The sequence below is a fragment of the Peromyscus leucopus genome, chromosome 19 (genome assembly GCF_004664715.2).
Source record: "Peromyscus leucopus breed LL Stock chromosome 19, UCI_PerLeu_2.1, whole genome shotgun sequence".
In the NCBI taxonomy this organism is placed as follows: domain Eukaryota; kingdom Metazoa; phylum Chordata; class Mammalia; order Rodentia; family Cricetidae; genus Peromyscus; species Peromyscus leucopus.
This window is the reverse complement of record NC_051079.1, coordinates 3,643,333-3,662,175: the sequence shown is the minus strand read 5'-3', so window position 1 is coordinate 3,662,175 and position 18,843 is coordinate 3,643,333. Positions and strand designations below refer to the sequence as shown.

General features: G+C 45.7%; 1 protein-coding gene across 5 annotated transcripts in view; it reads left to right on the top strand.

Annotated features, from left to right (window-relative positions):
- Window positions 1-884: 884 nt before the first annotated feature.
- Osbpl1a (oxysterol binding protein like 1A) overlaps window positions 885-18,843 on the top strand; it is a 187,676-nt gene continuing 169,717 nt past the window's right edge. For 2 of the 5 annotated variants that reach the window (XM_028876666.2, XM_037196958.1), the window contains exons 1-4: window positions 1,433-1,450; window positions 10,914-11,036; window positions 16,813-16,898; window positions 17,660-17,734. In XM_028876666.2, coding sequence (XP_028732499.1) covers window positions 10,916-11,036; window positions 16,813-16,898; window positions 17,660-17,734 — 282 coding nt within the window. In that variant the 5' untranslated portion in view covers window positions 1,433-1,450; window positions 10,914-10,915. Of the gene's footprint in view, window positions 1,068-1,432; window positions 1,451-10,913; window positions 11,037-16,812; window positions 16,899-17,659; window positions 17,735-18,843 lie in introns of those variants that run through there. The other 3 variants (XM_028876667.2, XM_037196959.1, XM_028876668.2) reach the window with 3 other exon arrangements.

Genomic DNA, 18,843 nt, shown 5'->3' with positions numbered 1-18,843 from the left:
TATCCTAGATTCTGCAACTGAGACATTGTAGCATAGTGCCTGTTTCATTAGGAAAAGAAGTCAGCCTGCAGAGCAGGTTGCTTGTGTTCTCCAAAGTCATCATTTGTAAAGACCCGTCACATGCCACAGACACATGCGATGTGTCACACTCATTCTAATAAGGACCAGCCTGTAACAGGTTCTCAGTACCAGTTTCTAGGCCTGAATGGACTTCAAGAACTACAGCTCTTTATAAAATTTAAAATGATGCTTGTTAATTTTTCACCACAAACAAGTGTTCGTTAAGTCCTTTTGCCAACTTTTAAAAGTTGAGATGTTAGCAAGCTTTTTTTTTTTTGAGTGTTTTGAGTTTATATATAAATCTTTTTTAAAGATGTAATCATATGAGTTTGAACCTTGATGCTATAGACTGTGTGGTAAGTCCTCTGGCTTGACCGGTCAGACACGCCGGTGTGAAAAGGTATGTGCTCTTTATCAGAGATTATTTCATGAGAAGAAGTGGAGGGAAATTCGTAAAAATCTTATTTCTATGCATCCTTCACGCATCCCTAGCTTACAGTGTTTACATCTGTAGGCCAGTGGATAGCTTATGCTGCCAATTAAAGTTTACATGGGTCTAGCAGCAACCAAAATAAAAATTAAAAAAATAGCCCTGGACTCCCGGGTAGTGTATGTTTAATAAGGAGTCTTCACAGTATCAGCCCACCATTGTTATTTTGTTCGGGTCCACGCTGCCTCCCCTCGCCACGCCCCAAAGGCGGGAGGAGAGCGGAGACCCCGCCCCCTAGCGGAGGCGGCCAGTTAGTCCTCGCCCGCCAAGGGGCGTGGTCTAGAGGGGGCGTGGCCCCGGCAGGTCACGTGCCGGGCCGGGCGCCAACAATCCTGGCGCGCGCGTTCCCAGGCCTGGCTTGGCTCCGGCGCCGGGGTCTCTCGACTTCCGCACGGTTCCCTCTCGGGATCCCCGGGGCGTCCTCGTGAGAGCGGCCCGCGTGGGTGACGGCCGCCCGGTGGGCGCCGCCCGGCCTGTGGAGGAGGCCGCTTCAGGAGCGGGGCCCGCGAGCGCGCAGGTCAGTGTGGCTCGAGGCGGAGCGTGGCGGGCCCCGCAGCCCCGGGGTCTCGGCGGTGGGCGCCTGGGCTGCGAGGCGCGCGGCGTCCGAAGTTGTAGTTTCCTTCCAGCCGGAGGAGTGATTGACAATGGAAGTCACGCGTCCTGCGTGAGACCATTGTCCCGCGTTCCACCCGACCGCCTCCACAAACCCCAGCGATCGCAGAAGGCGATTTAGCAATCCAATGACCGCGGCTGCACTGAACCAGGGACGATGCGCTTAATCCGTGGCCCCCCGAGATCCGCCGGAGGCATTGAACCGGGTTTTCCTGCTTGGAGTTTTCAGTTGTCGGATGTTTTTAAGTAGGCAGCCAATTGTGAAATTGAGATGCTCAGCGTCTGCTAGTAAGTTAGACAAAGCCGTTTGAATGCTGCTGAGTAGCTATTTGATTTGGAAGGCTGCTTGATAATGGAATTGAACTAGCTTTGCAGTCAGTGATGTCTTTCCTGAAAGAACAGACTCACCTCTTAGCTTTTGGAAATTGTTGACTGCGTTGCGAGTCGTCAGTGTTCACATGCTGACCCTGTGGTTTTTCACCCCCCTGCACCATGGTTAATACAAACGTTAAGTCCCGCGGATGAAATTTTAAGGATCTGTAATTGTGGAATAGCTACGAAGTCCACTTTCTTTTGATAAGCTGTTTCTAAATTGCTAGGTGAACCCCATGTACAACCTACACAGAGAAAGATGTCAGCAACCCTTGCAAAGTTTATCCTTTTAGTTTCTCTCGGGCAAAGTAGCTCCCAACAGTGTTTGGCAGCGATAATCAGAGTGAGACTCAACTCCCGGAAATTGAGCGGCTTTATCTGAAATAGTAGTTCAGTGACACTTGTCGAGTGTTCATTGTGCATCAGCGGGGTGTGTGTTGGCTGGCTAATCCCTGTCCATGGTGGCTACAGGTGTTGTTCTAGCAGTTTGTACGCCTGTGAACTGCAGGCAGGATTTCTCTAAAGTTTCCTTCTCCTGTATTCTCTTAAAGGGAAATGATACTGTTACGAAAGGAACCAGTATGTAAAAGAACAGTCAGCTTCTTTTGAGGGGTTGTGCAATGCAGTCCCCATTAAGTTACAAATGTTCTCTTGTTGATTTGAGTTAGAGCTGTGTGCTCATAGTATTTTTCACTTGGAGCTCTGTTGTGGCAATTTTTGTTTTATTTTCAAGAAGACATCATTTCCAGCTGGCATTGAATGCCTGTCATTCTCCTGAGTGCTGGGACTGCAAGATTGTACTGACTACTTCATTGGACTTGGTGACAGTGTCTTACATGTTGACACAGTAAGCAGCTGACTTCAGAAGTGCTCACAGAAAAAAAGTCAGTAGAAGAGAGAAATCGACTGGTAACATACAGGGGAGAGAAGTTTGAAGGTTTAGAACTGGTCAGTTCTCTTGAACTGAGTCTGTTTCAACCAGAATTCTGTTGATGGCGTTGTAAATTCTTTGACGTTCCTAGAAAGAGTACATAGGGTTTTCAGTGTAGTTATTGGCATCTAATGAAGTTCCGGAAAAGGCTGGGGAGACACTAAGTGGGTAAACTGTTCAGTGAGGACCTGAACTCCGGGGACACATCAGTCTGTAACCCCAGTGCTGCCACAGCATGGCAGGAGGATGCCTGCAAGTTTTTGTGACACTCCTGCTGTTAGAGACAAAGGTAAACAGGAGACCCTAACTCAAGCAAGCAAGGTAGAAGGCCAGGAGAGACACCAGAAGTTGTCACACATGTGCTGTGCACACAGTTAGACACATGAACATGCCACACATCATACGCACAGAGAAAAGGTGTGTTTTCTCTGCACAGGGTATATTTATGATTTTGGGTATCATGTCTTTTATCCGAAGTGGTCAGGTTGGCTGGACTTTTCGAGGTTTTTCTCGCAAAACTGAACTGATGGTGACAGTCTGAAGGGCTGTAGGAAGGGCTGGTATAAGAAATAGGTGATTTACTAGGTTACTCCATTGGAGTTTTCCCATTGATTAACCCATGAGTAGGAAGTCATGATGTTATACACGAAAGTGGTCTGCGACTATGCATTTCCTATCATGTGCCATTGGAGAGTAAACCACAAGCGTGCTTAGTGTTTACTTCCCCTTTAAAAGTGACACATGCTTCTAGTTGTAATCACTCCCAGCTCTGAGTCAGGAGGATCCCCTGCACTCAGGGACTGCAGGCCATCCTGGGCAACTGTCAGATCCTTTTCCCTCAAAACTTTTCTTTAAAGAGAAATTTCTATAGTGTATAAACTGTGATGCACCAGTATTACATGATTTTAATTCTATTTTCAAGATAAAAAAATTTTCAAGTATGAAATAAAGTGGGAGAAATTGAAATTCATCTTGTCTAAGGTTCAAAAATGTGTATTAAAAATACAATTCCATCAACTTCCTTGTTAGTATTGTTATTATGAAAGTATTTGCTAGTTTGAGACTCTTCTCTGCCAGCTTCTGTAGACCCGGCTGTTTTCAAACACTAGCTGATGCTTTTCAGAATCTTCCAAGTTGAAACTGAAGTCATGGTGCAGGAAGGTTCCTCCAAGATAGAAAAGAAAATGTAGCCCAGAGTTGAAACAGTGTTGTAAAGGAATGCCGTGACACTGATTCAATGTTCATCGAGCATGAAGCCTTTCAACTGATTTATATGCAATGATAAATGCCCAGTTATTAGGCCTTATTTTCTGTGTCGCAGTAAGTGTAAGCTGTGACTAACAGACAGAAGGTGGTTAAAATGCTAAGTATTAAGAGAATAGAAGCTTGCCCGAGGGTTTGGCATGATGACATGATTTCAGTGGTTTGTCAAGTGTCATGTGACATGAGCATAGTCAGCTTCTCTTTCAGAAGAACAATGCTCATCACCAGGGCACAGACTTACCCAGGAAGTTAGAGGAAAACATTTGCTACATGAAAAGTTAAGCAGCTTTATCTTTAACTCAAAATACTCTTAAAAATTGTTGCTTTCTTTAAATTGCCATGTTTTAGATATGTTCGATTAGTAAAGCTTAAAATTCAGATTCCTCTTCTTCAGTGTCCACATGGGAACAATGACCCATGGCTTTTAGTTTAGACACTGACCTGAAGTTTATGAAATAGATTGCATTATCTCACTCCTACATTGGAGCTTCTGGATTATGGTTGTGGTTCTGATGTCATCCATTTGGCAAATAATTTTAATTTCTTGTGTTTTGGCTTTTCAACCATGAAGTCAGTGTTAGATTGGCTAGAATCTCTTACCGGTGTTGAGTTTCTAAAACAAAAATGCATGTAGTTGCTTGGATCATTGCAAATGTCATGATTGTAAAAATGTGTGTGTGAGCAAGTTTATCAATTGCTTGGGAACAAATAAGAATAAGAGCAGACATTCTTACCATTTCTATGCCTTTTACATAGTGATTTTTAATACTTTCCTTGTAGTAACAGAACATCACACGGGGACAAGTCCCATTAAGCAGCCGGCCACTTTGGAATGCAGTTAAGCAGTTTTCTTAACATATCTTTTAAGCTTTAGTTTCTATGTATATTTGTTTATAACACATTTAATTTTTCTCATATTTGAAATTCTTATAATGTAGCTAAAGTATTATATTGGCATGTTGATATCCAATCATAAAGTAAATATCTACTTGTGATTTTTTTTTCCTTTGTGGTGCTGGGGACTAGATCTAGATAGAGCCTTGGATGTGCTGGGCAAGTGCTCCGCCTCTAACCATGTCCTACAGCCTTAATGATGTTTTGGATAACTAGGCCTCTTCATCTACCTGTGGAACTTTTTAGTTCTCTGAACTGAAACTCCAGACCCAGTGAGCAATTTCTTGGCATCTGTCGCTCCCTCTTAGTTACTGGCAACGATAACTTTTTTAAAAATTTACTTTTAAAACCTTACCTTTTTTTTTCTTTTTTGAGACAGGGTTTCATTGTGTAACTGTGCTGGCCATCCTGGAACTTGTTCTGTAGACCAGGCTGACCTCGAACTCACAGAGATCTGCCTGCCTCTGCTTCCCGAGTGCTGGGATTAAAGGCGTGCACTACCACCTTCCGGCTTAAAACTTTGCTTTTGGAGACCGGGTTTCCTTAGCTCCAAGCCTATGAGCCTCCTGCTTCAGCTTCCTGAGTGTTGGGATTACAGAAGTGCATCACTGTGTGTAGCTCTGCTTCCTGCCTCTGAATTGCACTGTGCTGCCTGCCTTGGTTACGTGAAATCAGACATGTTTGTTCTTTTGTGCTTGGCTGATGTCATTTAGCAAGATGTGTTTAAGGTTTATCTGTGTTCTAGCACATGTCAGAAAAAAATTTTTTAAGACTTATTTTATTATGTGTATGGCTGTTTGGTTTACCTGTATGTGTGTACTATGTGCGTGTACCTGGTGCCCTAAGAGGCCAAAAGAAAGTTTCAGATCTCATGTAATGGAAATTAAGGATGGTTGTGAGCTGCCATGCGAGTGCTAGAAACCAAACTTGGGTCCTCTGGAAGGTAGAAAACATCTTAACTTCTCTCCAGTCCCCAGAGAACCTTTTTAAAGACTGAATTATATTCTATCGCATGTTTCTCACTTTTTTTTTAAATTGCCACTTGGATATTGTGAGTGATACTGCTATGTACAGGAGTATACAAGTACCTGTTTGGTGCCCTTCATTCAAAGAGTCACTGGATCTTGAGGTCATTCTAGACTTGGATTTTGAGGGACCACCACACTTAGGTTTTATGTGTAGTTAAATGTTGTATGTATAACTGGGTTAATCTCAGCATGGGTGAATTTGACTTTGTGCTTTTCAAAAAATTTGTTTTAATTTATATATGTGTGTTGTGCATGTTTATAAGTTTATATGTGGAGGTGACCTCAGAGGTCAAAGGGTGTTGAATCCCCAGGAACTGGAGTTACAGGCAGTTGTGAGCTGCCCTGTGGGGCTGGGAGCCAAACTTGGGACTGGCAAGAACAGCAAGGACTTTTAATCGCTGACCCATCTCTCCACCCCCCTAACTTTTCACCTTTGAGAGCCTTATTCCTAGCTGGGTGTGGTGGAACTACGGTGTGGGGTAGGAGGATCATAGGTTCCAGACCAGATTGGGCTAAACAAGTTCTACCTGGACTGTAAGAGACCTTTTCAAACAGCAGACAACAATGGAAACTTGATTCCTACCATCGATACATATTATTAAATGTTTTATATTTCTTGTGTTCTGATTGTTTAGCTTCATTATCTTTGGTATTTCTAGGAGTTTTATATTTACAGTATGTAATTATATTTAATTAATATAATTAATATATTTAAATAATAAAAATCATTTAACTCTGGAATTTTTAAAATTTTGAAATTTAAATTATAAAGGAATAGATCCTTGGCCTGGCATGGTGTGAATGCCATCAAACCCAGCACTCGGGAGGCAGAAGTAGGTAGATCTCCGTGAGCTTGAGGCCAGCCTGGTCTACAGAGCAAGTTCAGGGACAGCTAAGACTACACAGTAAGACCTTGTCTCAAAGAAAATAAAATGGATTCCTGACTAAATTTTACAATTCATGATTGCTCGTTAAGGTATGCATTTGAGGGTCTCTGTTGAGTGTTCAGAACTGTTGGGGCCCAGAATTTACTAAAGTAAGTGAAGATTTAGTGGCCTACTGTTTGTATGGTCACTGTTTTAATGACAGTATTTAAGAGACAAACTATAAATAGGTTTTTACAAAAAGAAATTAAAATAAAAGGCCCTTAAGATGAGCTTGCAACAAGGAAACAACAGGGGGAACTGCTGTGGTCCCCCAGGTTTTAAAGTAAAACGTTTATCTAGTTGGTAACATTTTCATAGCTGTTCAGAATCTCATAAGAAATCTAAACTTGAGGCTTGTGAGATGGGTCAGTGCGTAAAGGTGCTTGCCTCCACAAGCCTGGTGACCAAATTCAAACCTCAGAATCCACTTAAAGGAGAAGGATAAAACCAACTCCACAAAACTGACCTCCCGTGAGTCCCCACCCTACCCTTCATACACAGGCACACAGTGATGACGGAAAAAGTGAAAATTCCCCAAAGAGCAGCAGAAATCCGTCCATAAAACAAGATGGTGGGGAGTGCGACATTCAAGGATAGAATGCGGCTCAAATCCACCTGACCAGTGCCATTCAGGGACAGCTTGTCTCTTTCCTTTGGCTCAAACACCAGAGACAAAACACTTTCCTGTATTAAGCTTTCATGATTTCCAATAATTATTATTTTAAAAAAATCTGCTCACGATATGAATTTGGATGATTTTTTTGATTCTGAAAAAAATAATTCTTTGTTTTCTAAAGGCTTAGCTTTTACTTACAGGAAGTAAATGCTGTTATTTTTCTTACGATTGTGCAGGTGGTGGTACCCAGTGTCCTGATGCACTCCCCTTGGTTTTTCAGATAGGGTTTCTCACTGAGCTTAGAGCTCAGCGTCAGTTGTGCTGGCTAGTTTATGTCAACTTGTCAACAGGACAGGGTCAGTAGCAACCCTAACTAAGGCATCATTTGACTTTATATTGTAATACAGTTTTAGAAATTGTAGGGCATTTTGTATGTACATGTGTACATGTATGTGTGTATGTATGTGGAGGTCTGAGGTGAGCATCAGGGGTCTTCCTCAATTGCTTGCTTATTTATTTATTTCCTTATTTATTGAGACACTTTCTCACTGTACCCGGAGCTTACCAACTTGACCAGGTTGTCTGCCTGGTCAGTGAGCTGCAGGGATTTCCTGTCTCTGCTTCCCCAGCACTGTGTACAGCACACATCCCTGCATCTACCCTTTACATCTGCTTTCTGGAGATCAAATTCAGAATGCTCGCGCAAACATCACTGTGGGGGGGCTGTCACTTCAGCCATCCACGCGTGTGTGAGTGTGGGCACCCATGTGCTAGTGGAGTGCAGTCTCTTGTTTTCTTGCTTCCAGGCAGTTCTTTCTTTACCTCTCAGGCACCGTGGCAATGTTGGCATTGCAGATAGATGTTCACTGCCTCATCTGGCTTTTGTGTGGAATATGAACTCAGTTGTCAGGCTTGAGTGGCAAGTGCTTTGCCCACCCAGCGATCTCTTTCCTTGAACCCAAACTGTTAAATGTTTGTTTGGAATTTGAAGTCACTGAGAAAAGCTGCAGGTTTTTTTTTTTTCCTTTTTTTGTGACAAGGTCTTGCTCTGTGGCTGTAGCCCCATCCTCCTGCCCCAGCCTCTCCGATTCTGGAGTTAAAGCCATGAGTCACATACCCAGCTTCTAGGGCATTTTTAAAGGTTTCATGGTCATTACTGTAAATAAATATTTATTTATTTTGCTTTGTATGTAATACAACAAGAAACATAAGTATTACAAATTTAAGATTAGTTACATGCTTTAATTGGCATGCATTGGCAAGTGACCCCCCCCCCCCCTTGGTGGCCATAAGAGTTGTTTAGCAAGCTGTGTGAAGCTGGGACACTATGTTACTGTTAGAAGTTGTCTGCAAGTAAGTCTCCCAGTGAGAGTGGGATTGTCTGCTGAGAACTCAGCTTTCTTTCAAAGGGAAGTCAGTGGGGGAGGCTGTGAGTAAGCTTTCCTGGTGAATGGCTCAGCACTAACAGCATGGCTGGGGCCTGACCGGTGGGAGAGGACGGCCAACGCCATGTTCTTCTGAGCTCCCAGCTCTAGTTCTTGGGTTTAGGTGGAAACAGAACATTTCTTGGGAGGTGAATGAGTTCTCCTGGCAGCAGAATGTGGAAACAGCGATGTGAATGTAGAGTCTAGACAGACCCAGACAGTCCAGATAAGATATAGGCCAGGGCTGCAGCTACCTTTCACTTAATTCCTACCACGAGGGGTTAACTTCTCGTCTGTTTCCTGTGTCCCTGTCTACCTTGTCCATGCCTTATGAAATTGAGGTCATGACCTCATTAGTTGTCTAAGAACCGCTCTGCATGCACATCTGGAAGCACAGCTGGACTGGTGGCGTGACTGGTAGAGTGAGCAGGTGACAGGTCCTGCCGTGGAGCCCTCTCAGCCTGTCTTCTTTGACTTGTACTTTGATTAGCTGGTTGTAGAATTTGGGATTAGCAGTGATTTTCCTCCGGAACTTAGGGTATTTATTATTTCTTAGCTGCTCATTTTGTACTTGAAAAGTCAGTAATTCTGATTCCTGCTCCTTTATCATCGGAGTCTTTCCCTCTCTGGAAGATCAAAAGAATTTTCCTTTGCTCATGTGGGCCTTTAAGACCCTGAAGCTCACCCCCAGAAATGCAGTTTCCTCCTACAGGGCCACACCTCCTCCAGCAAGGCCACACCTCTTAGCCCTTCCCAAACAGTTCCACTCATAAGGACCAAACATTCAAACAGAAGAGCCTGTGGGGGCCATTCTCAATCAAACCACCACATGGGGATCACTTGTCCATAGACCAGAAATTAAAAAAAAAAAAAATGGTTGGGTTCTCAGCTATCCCTTCAATTCCATGAGGTTTTTCTTGGTAGGGTTTCTGTGTGTCCCATGCTGGCCTTTGACTCACTATGGAGCTGAGTCTGGCCTGGGAGCTTGCAGCAATCCTCCTGCCTCAGCATTCTGAGTGCTGGGATTACAGACCTGTGCTACCCTGCCTGGCTTTACTTTACTGGTTTTCTAACATTGCTGTTTTTAGATATACCTTCAGTTTTATTTCCCAACTCTTCTACTAAGCTCTTTATTTTTACTGGTTTTAATTTTTAATGTTCTTTTTTCCATTATTTTAAAAATCAAATATTGTAATTTTTATATTGTATTATAAATATATTAATTTTAATTTTAAAGCTTTTTTATCTGAATACTTTGTCTTCTCTGATTGCTTTTCTTCCTTGTTTGTTTTTGGCCTCTTTCATATTTTAGAAGCTTTGTTTAGCTGTCTTGCCCTTGGTAATTGGCTCCAATTGAAGAGCAGGGAAATGGCTGACTGGAAATTGTGCAAGGTGGGCAGCTGTCATTCCCAGTTTGTGCAGTGCTCATCTTGGTCATTTGCTGAGAGCCTGTGTCTTGGGGGATTGACTAGCTGTATCTGCTGAAGGCTGTCCCTGGCTTGCCACTATTAGGGATGTTGCCACTATAAGGCCAGAGGGCTGGGGATCTGGTTTCTCTGCATAGGCTGCCAAGTTTGAAAATACGCCCTCTAGTCTCATTGCTGTCTTCCGGCCAGAGACCCTTTCTTAGCATCTCTGGAGGCTTTACTTGACCAGCTCCCTTTTGATGGACATGGACATGTATGTTACTCTTCCAGTGTTGCAAGTAGTGCAGCTGTGAAGATGTTGAAGACACAACACAGTCTCTGTGTGTCTGCAGGACAGCTCGGAGATCTCAAAGTAAATGTTACATACGGACTTTGGAGTAGCTTTGATACTGCAAAGTAGTTGCCTCTTCCTGTGCAGCCCTGGAAGGTGGTGTGCATTGCAGCAGGGTACACATTCCTGCCTGTGTCACCAGCACTAGGCATGCTCAGGTTTTTCTTTTGGTGTTGTTGTTTTTAGCTAGTGGGAAAAATGTGTTTTGTTCATTTACTGATAAGACTGAAATACATGTTTCTTCTGAGAATGGCTATTTTTAACATTTGTCCATTTTGACAAATATATTTGGCTGTGACTTTTTATATTTAGTTTGGAGCTAGGTAAGGATGTATAAGAGGAAAAAAAATCAAGTATTAGCACTCCAGGGTCTTTATGTCCTCATCTCTAATTTTTTTTTTTTCGGCCCTGAAAAACAATTTATTGTGTCTCTCCTGAGCTGCAAATGAAATGATTCTTCCCCCTTTTGCATTAGCAGGGAACAGCTACAAGCTCATTATGCTGCTAGATCTTAAACCTACTTTTATTTTTTAATCTAGAAATGAACACAGAAGCAGAACAACAGCTTCTCCATCATGCCAGAAATGGCAACACTGAGGAAGTGAGGAAGCTACTGGAAGCCATGGAGCGGACTGAAGTGATTGCTGACATCGATTGTAAGGGTGAGCTCCCAATGCTTGCTGGTTTCGAGCTTTCTCTTTCAAGGCCCCACTACTCCATCATCTGTTGAATCCTTCTGATCTTGCCCATGGTAAATCTCACTCCCCTTTCCTTGGAAGAACTCCCCACAATACTGTGTGAAATGTCTTTACTAATACTGTCTAGGGTGGAGAATTGAGGTCCATTCTGGGAATTTTTATGGCTCTTAAACCTTACAAGGGTGAGCCCAAGTATGCATTCTCTGATAATGTTTTTATTTTTCTTAGAAACATTATAGCTGAGCCAACAAATTTGGGTGATTACTGTTTGCTCAGTGTGTAAAGTGTTGTGGTCGTGTTGGGAGAGATGGACAAGTTCCCTGGCCTTGTTGAGATTACTCTAGATGAACAGACCAGGCTAGTGTCCACTACAAAACAGGTGCTGGTGTGTGGAAGCCTGGCTGTGTGGTCCATAGCAGAGGGACAGGTGCCTGGGTGTGGAAGCCTGGCTGTGTGGTCCATAGCAGAGGATCAGGTGCCTGGGTGTGGAAGCCGGGCTGTGTGGTCCATAGCAGAGGATCAGGTGCCTGTGTGTGGAAGCCTGGCTGTGTGGTCCATAGCAGAGGATCAGGTGCTGGGTGTGGAAGCCCGGCTGTGTGGTCCATAGCAGAGGATCAGGTGCCTGGGTGTGGAAGCCTGGCTGTGTGGTCCATAGCAGAGGGACAGGTGCCTGGGTGTGGAAGCCTGGCTGTGTGGTCCATAGCAGAGGATCAGGTGCCTGGGTGTGGAAGCCTGGCTGTGTGGTCCATAGCAGAGGGACAGGTGCTGGTGTGTGGAAGCCTGGCTGTGTGGTCCATAGCAGAGGGACAGGTGCCTGGGTGTGGAAGCCGGGCTGTGTGGTCCATAGCAGAGGGACAGGTGCCTGTGTGTGGAAGCCGGCTGTGTGGTCCATAGCAGAGGACAGGTGCCTGGGTGTGGAAGGTCGGCTGTGTGGTCCATAGCAGAGGGACAGGTGCTGGTGTGTGGAAGCCTGGCTGTGTGGTCCATAGCAGAGGATCAGGTGACTGGGTGTGGAAGCCTGGCTGTGTGGTCCATAGCAGAGGGACAGGTGCTGGTGTGTGGAAGCCTGGCTGTGTGGTCCATAGCAGAGGACAGGTGCCTGGGTGTGGAAGTCGGCTGTGTGGTCCATAGCAGAGGGACAGGTGCTGGTGTGTGGAAGCCTGGCTGTGTGGTCCATAGCAGAGGATCAGGTGCCTGGGTGTGGAAGCCCGGCTGTGTGGTCCATAGCAGAGGATCAGGTACCTGGGTGTGGAAGCCTGGCTGTGTGGTCCATAGCAGAGGGAGAGGTGACTGGGTGTGGAAGCCTGGCTGTGTGGTCCATAGCAGAGGGACAGGTGCCTGGGTGTGGAAGCCCGGCTGTGTGGTCCATAGCAGAGGGACAGGAGCTGGGTGTGGAAGCCTGGCTGTGTGGTCCATAGCAGAGGATCAGGTGCTGGGTGTGGAAGCCTGGCTGTGTGGTCCATAGCAGAGGATCAGGAGCTGTGTGTGGAAGCCTGGCTGTGTGGTCCATAGCAGAGGATCAGGAGCTGGGTGTGGAAGCCTGGCTGTGTGGTCCATAGCAGAGGGACAGGTGCCTGGGTGTGGAAGCCCGGCTGTGTGGTCCATAGCAGAGGGAGAGGTGACTGGGTGTGGAAGCCTGGCTGTGTGGTCCATAGCAGAGGATCAGGTGCCTGGGTGTGGAAGCCCGGCTGTGTGGTCCATAGCAGAGGGAGAGGTGACTGGGTGTGGAAGCCTGGCTGTGTGGTCCATAGCAGAGGATCAGGTGCCTGGTGTGGAAGCCCGGCTGTGTGGTCCATAGCAGAGGAGAGGTGACTGGGTGTGGAAGCCTGGCTGTGTGGTCCATAGCAGAGGATCAGGTGCCTGGGTGTGGAAGCCTGGCTGTGTGGTCCATAGCAGAGGGACAGGTGACTGGGTGTGGAAGCCTGGCTGTGTGGTCCATAGCAGAGGATCAGGTGACTGGGTGTGGAAGCCCGGCTGTGTGGTCCATAGCAGAGGATCTGTACCTGCTTGGGTTCGTGGGTTTATAGGGGAAGATCTGTAACTGAAGTTTGAAGGAGTAGCTACTTAGAAATAAACTTAGGGATAAGTGAAAGACCGCATGGGACTTAGCCAAGTGAAGCTAGAGAAGAAAAGGATAAACAGAACTAATAAGATACATGATTATGAGAGGGTTGTATTAAATTGGTTCATGTGATCAGAGGGGGTGGTTAAGGAGTGGATCTGGGAGCAGGCACTGTGGGGGTGGATTGTGTTGCTGGAAAGGTCCAGGAGTTCTGTGAGAGCTGGTTTTGCGGTGATGCTGAAAGGTGAGGTCATTGTTAGTGGTACCAAGAGGTGTTGGCAGTTAAGGATTCAGAGATGTTGGAGGTAGGAGAGAGTCCTCAGCCAGGCATTATAAGAAGGACACCAACCCAAGCTGTGGGGCTTGACTTTGTGGTGCCACAGCTCCTCAGGATCCTTTTTATTTTTCTTCACTGTTGCCTATAAACCTGGCTGTACTTACAGAAAAACGGAGGGAGTGCATTTACCAGGCTTTGGGGGATTCTCTAGGCAACTGTGGCAGAGATAAGGATGATAAAGACGTCAGGGTCGATGTACATGCCAGAGTTAGTGAAGCGGAGATGGGGACTAGTGACATGTGTGAGAAGTGATCAGAGTCGATGGGCTGACCACATGAACAAGCTGGGAATTTGAGTTTGTGGTAACGAGGACTAAGGGGGTCCAGCCCCTCGATAGTCCCCTCCTAGGGTCCAGGAAGAATCTACAACCTGCTGATAATTAATCTTTGATGATAAGAAATGAGTCTACGTACACAAAATTCTTTAGTCCATACACTTTATTCTTCTGTGTTGGTTCTCTTTCTACACAGCTTCAGTTCTGCTCTCGTGCCTAGCTCCTTTCTTGCCTGATTTCTCTCTACATTTATCTGCTGTGCCCTCTAAGTTCTAACTTAATTCTCTCATCTTAGTTCTGCTCCATCTAGGTTCTCATCCATCTAGTTCTTTCCCATCTTAGCTCCTCTCCCAGCTCCTTCTCTCTCATCTTGTTCTTCCTCCTCTTGTTCTTCCCCATCTGGCTCTTCCTCATCATCCATCTTGTTCCTCTAGTCCTCTCTTTTAGCCCTTCAATCTAGTTCTTCCCATCTCAGAACATTCCTCTCCAGTTCTTACCCATCTAGTTCTTCTGTTCTCTTGTCTCTTCTCTATCTCATCTTCAAGTTCCCTCTTCAAAAATCCTCCTCTCTCTCCTTCTATCTCTCAGTTCTCTGACTCTCTCAGTTTTCCCTAAGTCTCTCAGGAATCCAGTTATAAACCCAAGCAATCCTCTCACAGAGCAAGGTCACCAGGCTTGAATTCTTACAGGGTCTTAAAGGCAGGTAAGAATTTTCCTCAGGCAGTGACCACCAGGCTTTCTTTTACAACCCAAAAGGGGAAGGTAAAGGAAGAGGTCAATAGAGAGCTAAAGATCAGTTAGTATATCAAGAAGGGAATTTATGTGCTCAGTCTACATTCCTAGAAGTAGTTAGATAAGAAATTAGGAGTCTATTAGTAAGGCTGTAAGGAAGGAGGGTCTCACCCTAAATTGCACAAGACATAAAGCCATCCTCCTGACCTAGGTAGGAGACACGTGTTGTTTTGTTTGGCCTTGGATGCTCAAGTCTGTTCTTAGAGAATACAGAGGTATCTCTGATGTGGTACTTTCATCCCTCTGGGAATGGTCCTGGCCGGATGCTGCCAATGACGATAATTACAGGAAGGCTTGAACTGGGGTTGTGGCTGTGCATAGCTATCAGCTATATATATGTGTATATCTGGATATTCCTTTAACAGAGGAGAAATGGTGCCCAATAAACGATGGAGAAGCTACAATAGCACATGAGAAACTCATAGCAGGAAACGGCTGATAATCAAAAGCCAAATATCACCAAGGCTCCTCGAGCCTCGTCTTGACCTCTGGAAGGCCCTTGGCTTCTTCCAGGTGTTAGCTTTGTCCTAATCAGCTGAAATCCTACGCTGTATATTTTTGCGGCTTGTAGCATTGTGGGAGTGGCTTTCTATGATTGTGGTGGAACCAGGGGTCGCCTCTGACAGTGGCTGCTTGGCACTGAGCGGAGATGCAGTTCACAGGAAGTGATGGGAGCAGGCTGTGGATGTAGTTCACTTGGTGGAGTGCTGTATAGCATGCACAACAGGTTTTTCCTCAGCCCTGCATGAACAGCGCATGGTAGTGCATACCTGTAATCCCAGCACGTGGGAGATGGAAGCAGGAGGATCGGAAGAAAGGCCACCTTTGAGGCCAGTCTGGACACATGAGCTCTAGTTTCAAAAGGGGGTGGTAGTGGGAGTTACCAAGGGGATAAAGCTGTTTGCTGCCACGCCTGACAATCCTGGAACCAATGTGCTGGGAGGAAAGAAGAGAACTGACTCCTGCAGGTTGTCCTCTGTTTTCTACACGTGTGTTATGATATATATGTCTGCGTGCGCGCGCGCGCGCACACACACACACACACACACACACACACAGTAAATAAATGGAGTAAAACGTAACTGAGGTGAAGTGAGAGACAGGGGACTTAGATGACCAGGGTGTCCCCTAGGATGGTGTTGATTGTACAATATAAAGAATGACTGTTGGCAACATTATGATTTGCTAGGAGGCTTGGCAGGCAGCAGAGAAAGCGTTTGCTGGAGTTGTGGCTCAAAGAAGGGCTTGTTACATGAGTGGAAAGTTTCCTGACCAGGGCCAGCAGCAGACTTTTGATGTCGGGGCTCAACACATGGCTTCCACTTGGCGAGGTGCTGTGGATGTTTCTGAATGGGGAGCCTCCACCCGAGGAAGGGGGGGTCATTCTGGGAAAAGCTAGGTTTTCCTGCAGAGGAGAAGGCAAAGGAAGTGCTCAGTGAGTACCTGAGGACACTTAGGAGAAGAACAGATGCAGCAGTTGGTAGATGGGAACAGGCACAGGCTTGGGTTGTGGCTGCAGATCGTGTGGGTTCAGAACTGGAAACCCAGGAGCTGCAGTGCATGGTGGACTCTGGGGCTCTGCTACATCCTCTCGCTGTCGGCTTTGAGTGTTTGATAGGCTGTCGTTTCTGCAGCCTGAGCTAGAGTTCCAGTAAGCTTTTAGCGCCATCTCCGTTGAAAGCCTTTATCTCGTTTATCCTTTATCCTTTATCTCGTTTGCTTGGCTGACTTACCAGCTTTAACTTGTGCCGCTGTGGGAATGCCTGTCCTCGGCATTGCTGTATGGGATCTGATAGTTTCAACACTGGTTTTGGTTTTCTGACTGTGCTCTCCAGCACTCTGGAAAACCGATCTTCTCATTAACTGAGATTGTATCTGAAGTCCGAGACTCTCTTGTAAGTCCTTGTTGGGGTGAGCAGTGTGGCAGCTGCTATGGAAATACTCCAGCAGGTGCCGCTCTGAAGGGTTCTGCACCCCCTTGAGGTCCCCAGCCTCCCTTTCCAGTGCTGCAAGGTGGGGCAGGTTGGATCCAGACTGGACTCTCAGAGCCAGCGGGCTGATGGAGGTCAGGGAGCTGGACTAGAGCCTTGAAGGATGACGTGGGGAGTCCCCAGGTGGCATCATCGCACGCTTGCAGTGCTTGCTGTTGGGATGTGTCTTGCCTCTCAGCAGTTATGTGAGAGCTGTAGGCTAAGGTACCTCAATAGAAAGAAACCCAGTTTATTGAAAACTGCCTAAATAATATCTAAAGATACTCTTTTCCCCCCCTTTTTAGGAAGAAGTAAGTCTAATTTGGGCTGGACACCTCTTCATCTGGCATGCTATTTTGGACATAAACAAGTGGTCCAGGATCTGTTGAAGGTCTATTTATGGCTTTTTATTGACTGTAATACTATAGAGTCATGTGATGCAAGCCTTGAGAAGGCACTGAGCACAGGAGGGTGCTAAAGCAGCAGCATATACCCTTACGCACAGTCTTCCTTCACTACGGACACAGCGGGCCAGGCTGACGCACTGTAATTCCAGTTTTAAATTTCAGCTTTACATTACTGGTTTTTTAAAAATGGTGAAGTAGGGATTTAATAAAGATAATTTTCAACTTTGCAAGCATGAAAGTTATGGAAAAGAAGCAAAGCACATCCTAAATAATTAAAAATGACATTAGAATCTCAGAGAAGACCTAATGAGAACTGAGGCCTCAAATGTCCTTCCTGATAATGTTTCCTAGGGGCGTTTTTTGAAATTGGATCACATCATGTTTGTGCATTGGAGCTGTGGCATCTTTTCAATGTGGACACTTACACATTGACGATCGAGGAGATGCTCTGAGGTCCAGGGACAGTGCTTATGATCCTACCACTGCTAGAGTGGGGTGCAGCCGCAAGGCCTGTACAGAACCATCTTGTGCTTGGCTTGTCTGGAGGATTTTGCCTTTCAGGAAGCCTGTGTACTTTAGCTGTGAATCAAGTTTACTTTTAGTAACAAAAAACAAGGTTAAATTATTTTAATTTTTAAAGCAGTTAGGAATTCTATTTATTTATGTATTTATTGACTTGCTTATTTGTGTGTGTATGTGTATTTACTAATGTGTGGACACTATTTAAAGTTTTCATGTTTACTAGGCTGGTGCAAAAGTGAACGTATTAAATGACATGGGGGACACGCCACTACATCGAGCTGCCTTCACAGGACGAAAGGTGAAAAATGTTCTATTTTTTTTTGTTTGCAAGTGAGATGGTTGGAAGAATAGTCCCTGCTGTGTGCTCAGTCCTACGTACCTGACCAGAGCCCTGGAAAGCCACAAGGAAGTGGAGAAACCAGCCCTTTGGTTGGAAGGGCACATGCATGGGGTGGGGTGTGTGTGTGTGTGTGTGCGCGCGCGCGTGCGTGCGTGCATTGCACTGTGAGATAAAACACAAAGACCAGGGACTTCTCTGCTGTGCTTGATTGAACGTGCTCGGCCCCTGCCCCACATGCCAGAAGCAAATCCTAACTCCCATTGTCTCAGTTCACCTTGGGAGGTATCCATTGCAGTGATTTTTGGTGCATTTACATAGTTGGGCAGCCATCACCATGACCCAGTCACTCCATTACGTTTCCTGGGTCTTCTACACATTTATCCCTGTGCCTGCCTCAAGCCTCAGGTTACCATTTGTTATTTTCTCTCGATAGTTGCCTTTTCTAGAAACTGGAAACACTTTTGTACCATAGTGATAAGGTTTATCTGTACTGTAACATGCACCAGTACCATGTGTGCACAACTGTGTGTACAGCTGTGTGCACAGGTGCATGGGGCATCGGCCAGAGGAAGACCTCATGTGTGCTAGTGTGTCCTTTGAGACGGGTCACTCACCGCAGAGACAGGTGGCCGGCAAAGCCCCACAGTCCTCTTGTTCCTGTCCTCACAGTGTTGGGGTTACAGGTTCGAGTGCAATGGTGCCTAACTTTGTGGCTTTGACCTGAGGTTCCCACGCTTGCACAGCAGATGCTTTTATCTGCTGAGCCATTTCCCTAGCCCTTCTGCTAAGTCTTAAAAATACACATTGTAGTATTTCAGAGTGCTTCTCTGGCACCCCTGCATCTGCATAGCTTAGTGTCGGGCATCCATTGTCTGGGTAGCAGGCTCACACCCAGTCTCATGGGGTTTTTGCGTGGCCTGGGAGCTTAGGTTGGCAGAGCATTCGGAGTCAGGCTTTTCGCACTTTCCTTCTTTCTGAAGGACCCACTCTTAGTTCTGCACATGAGTGCTGTTCCCTAGTACCTGGGACTGTGTGGGAAGATAACCTTCCCTCTGCTTCTTTTATTT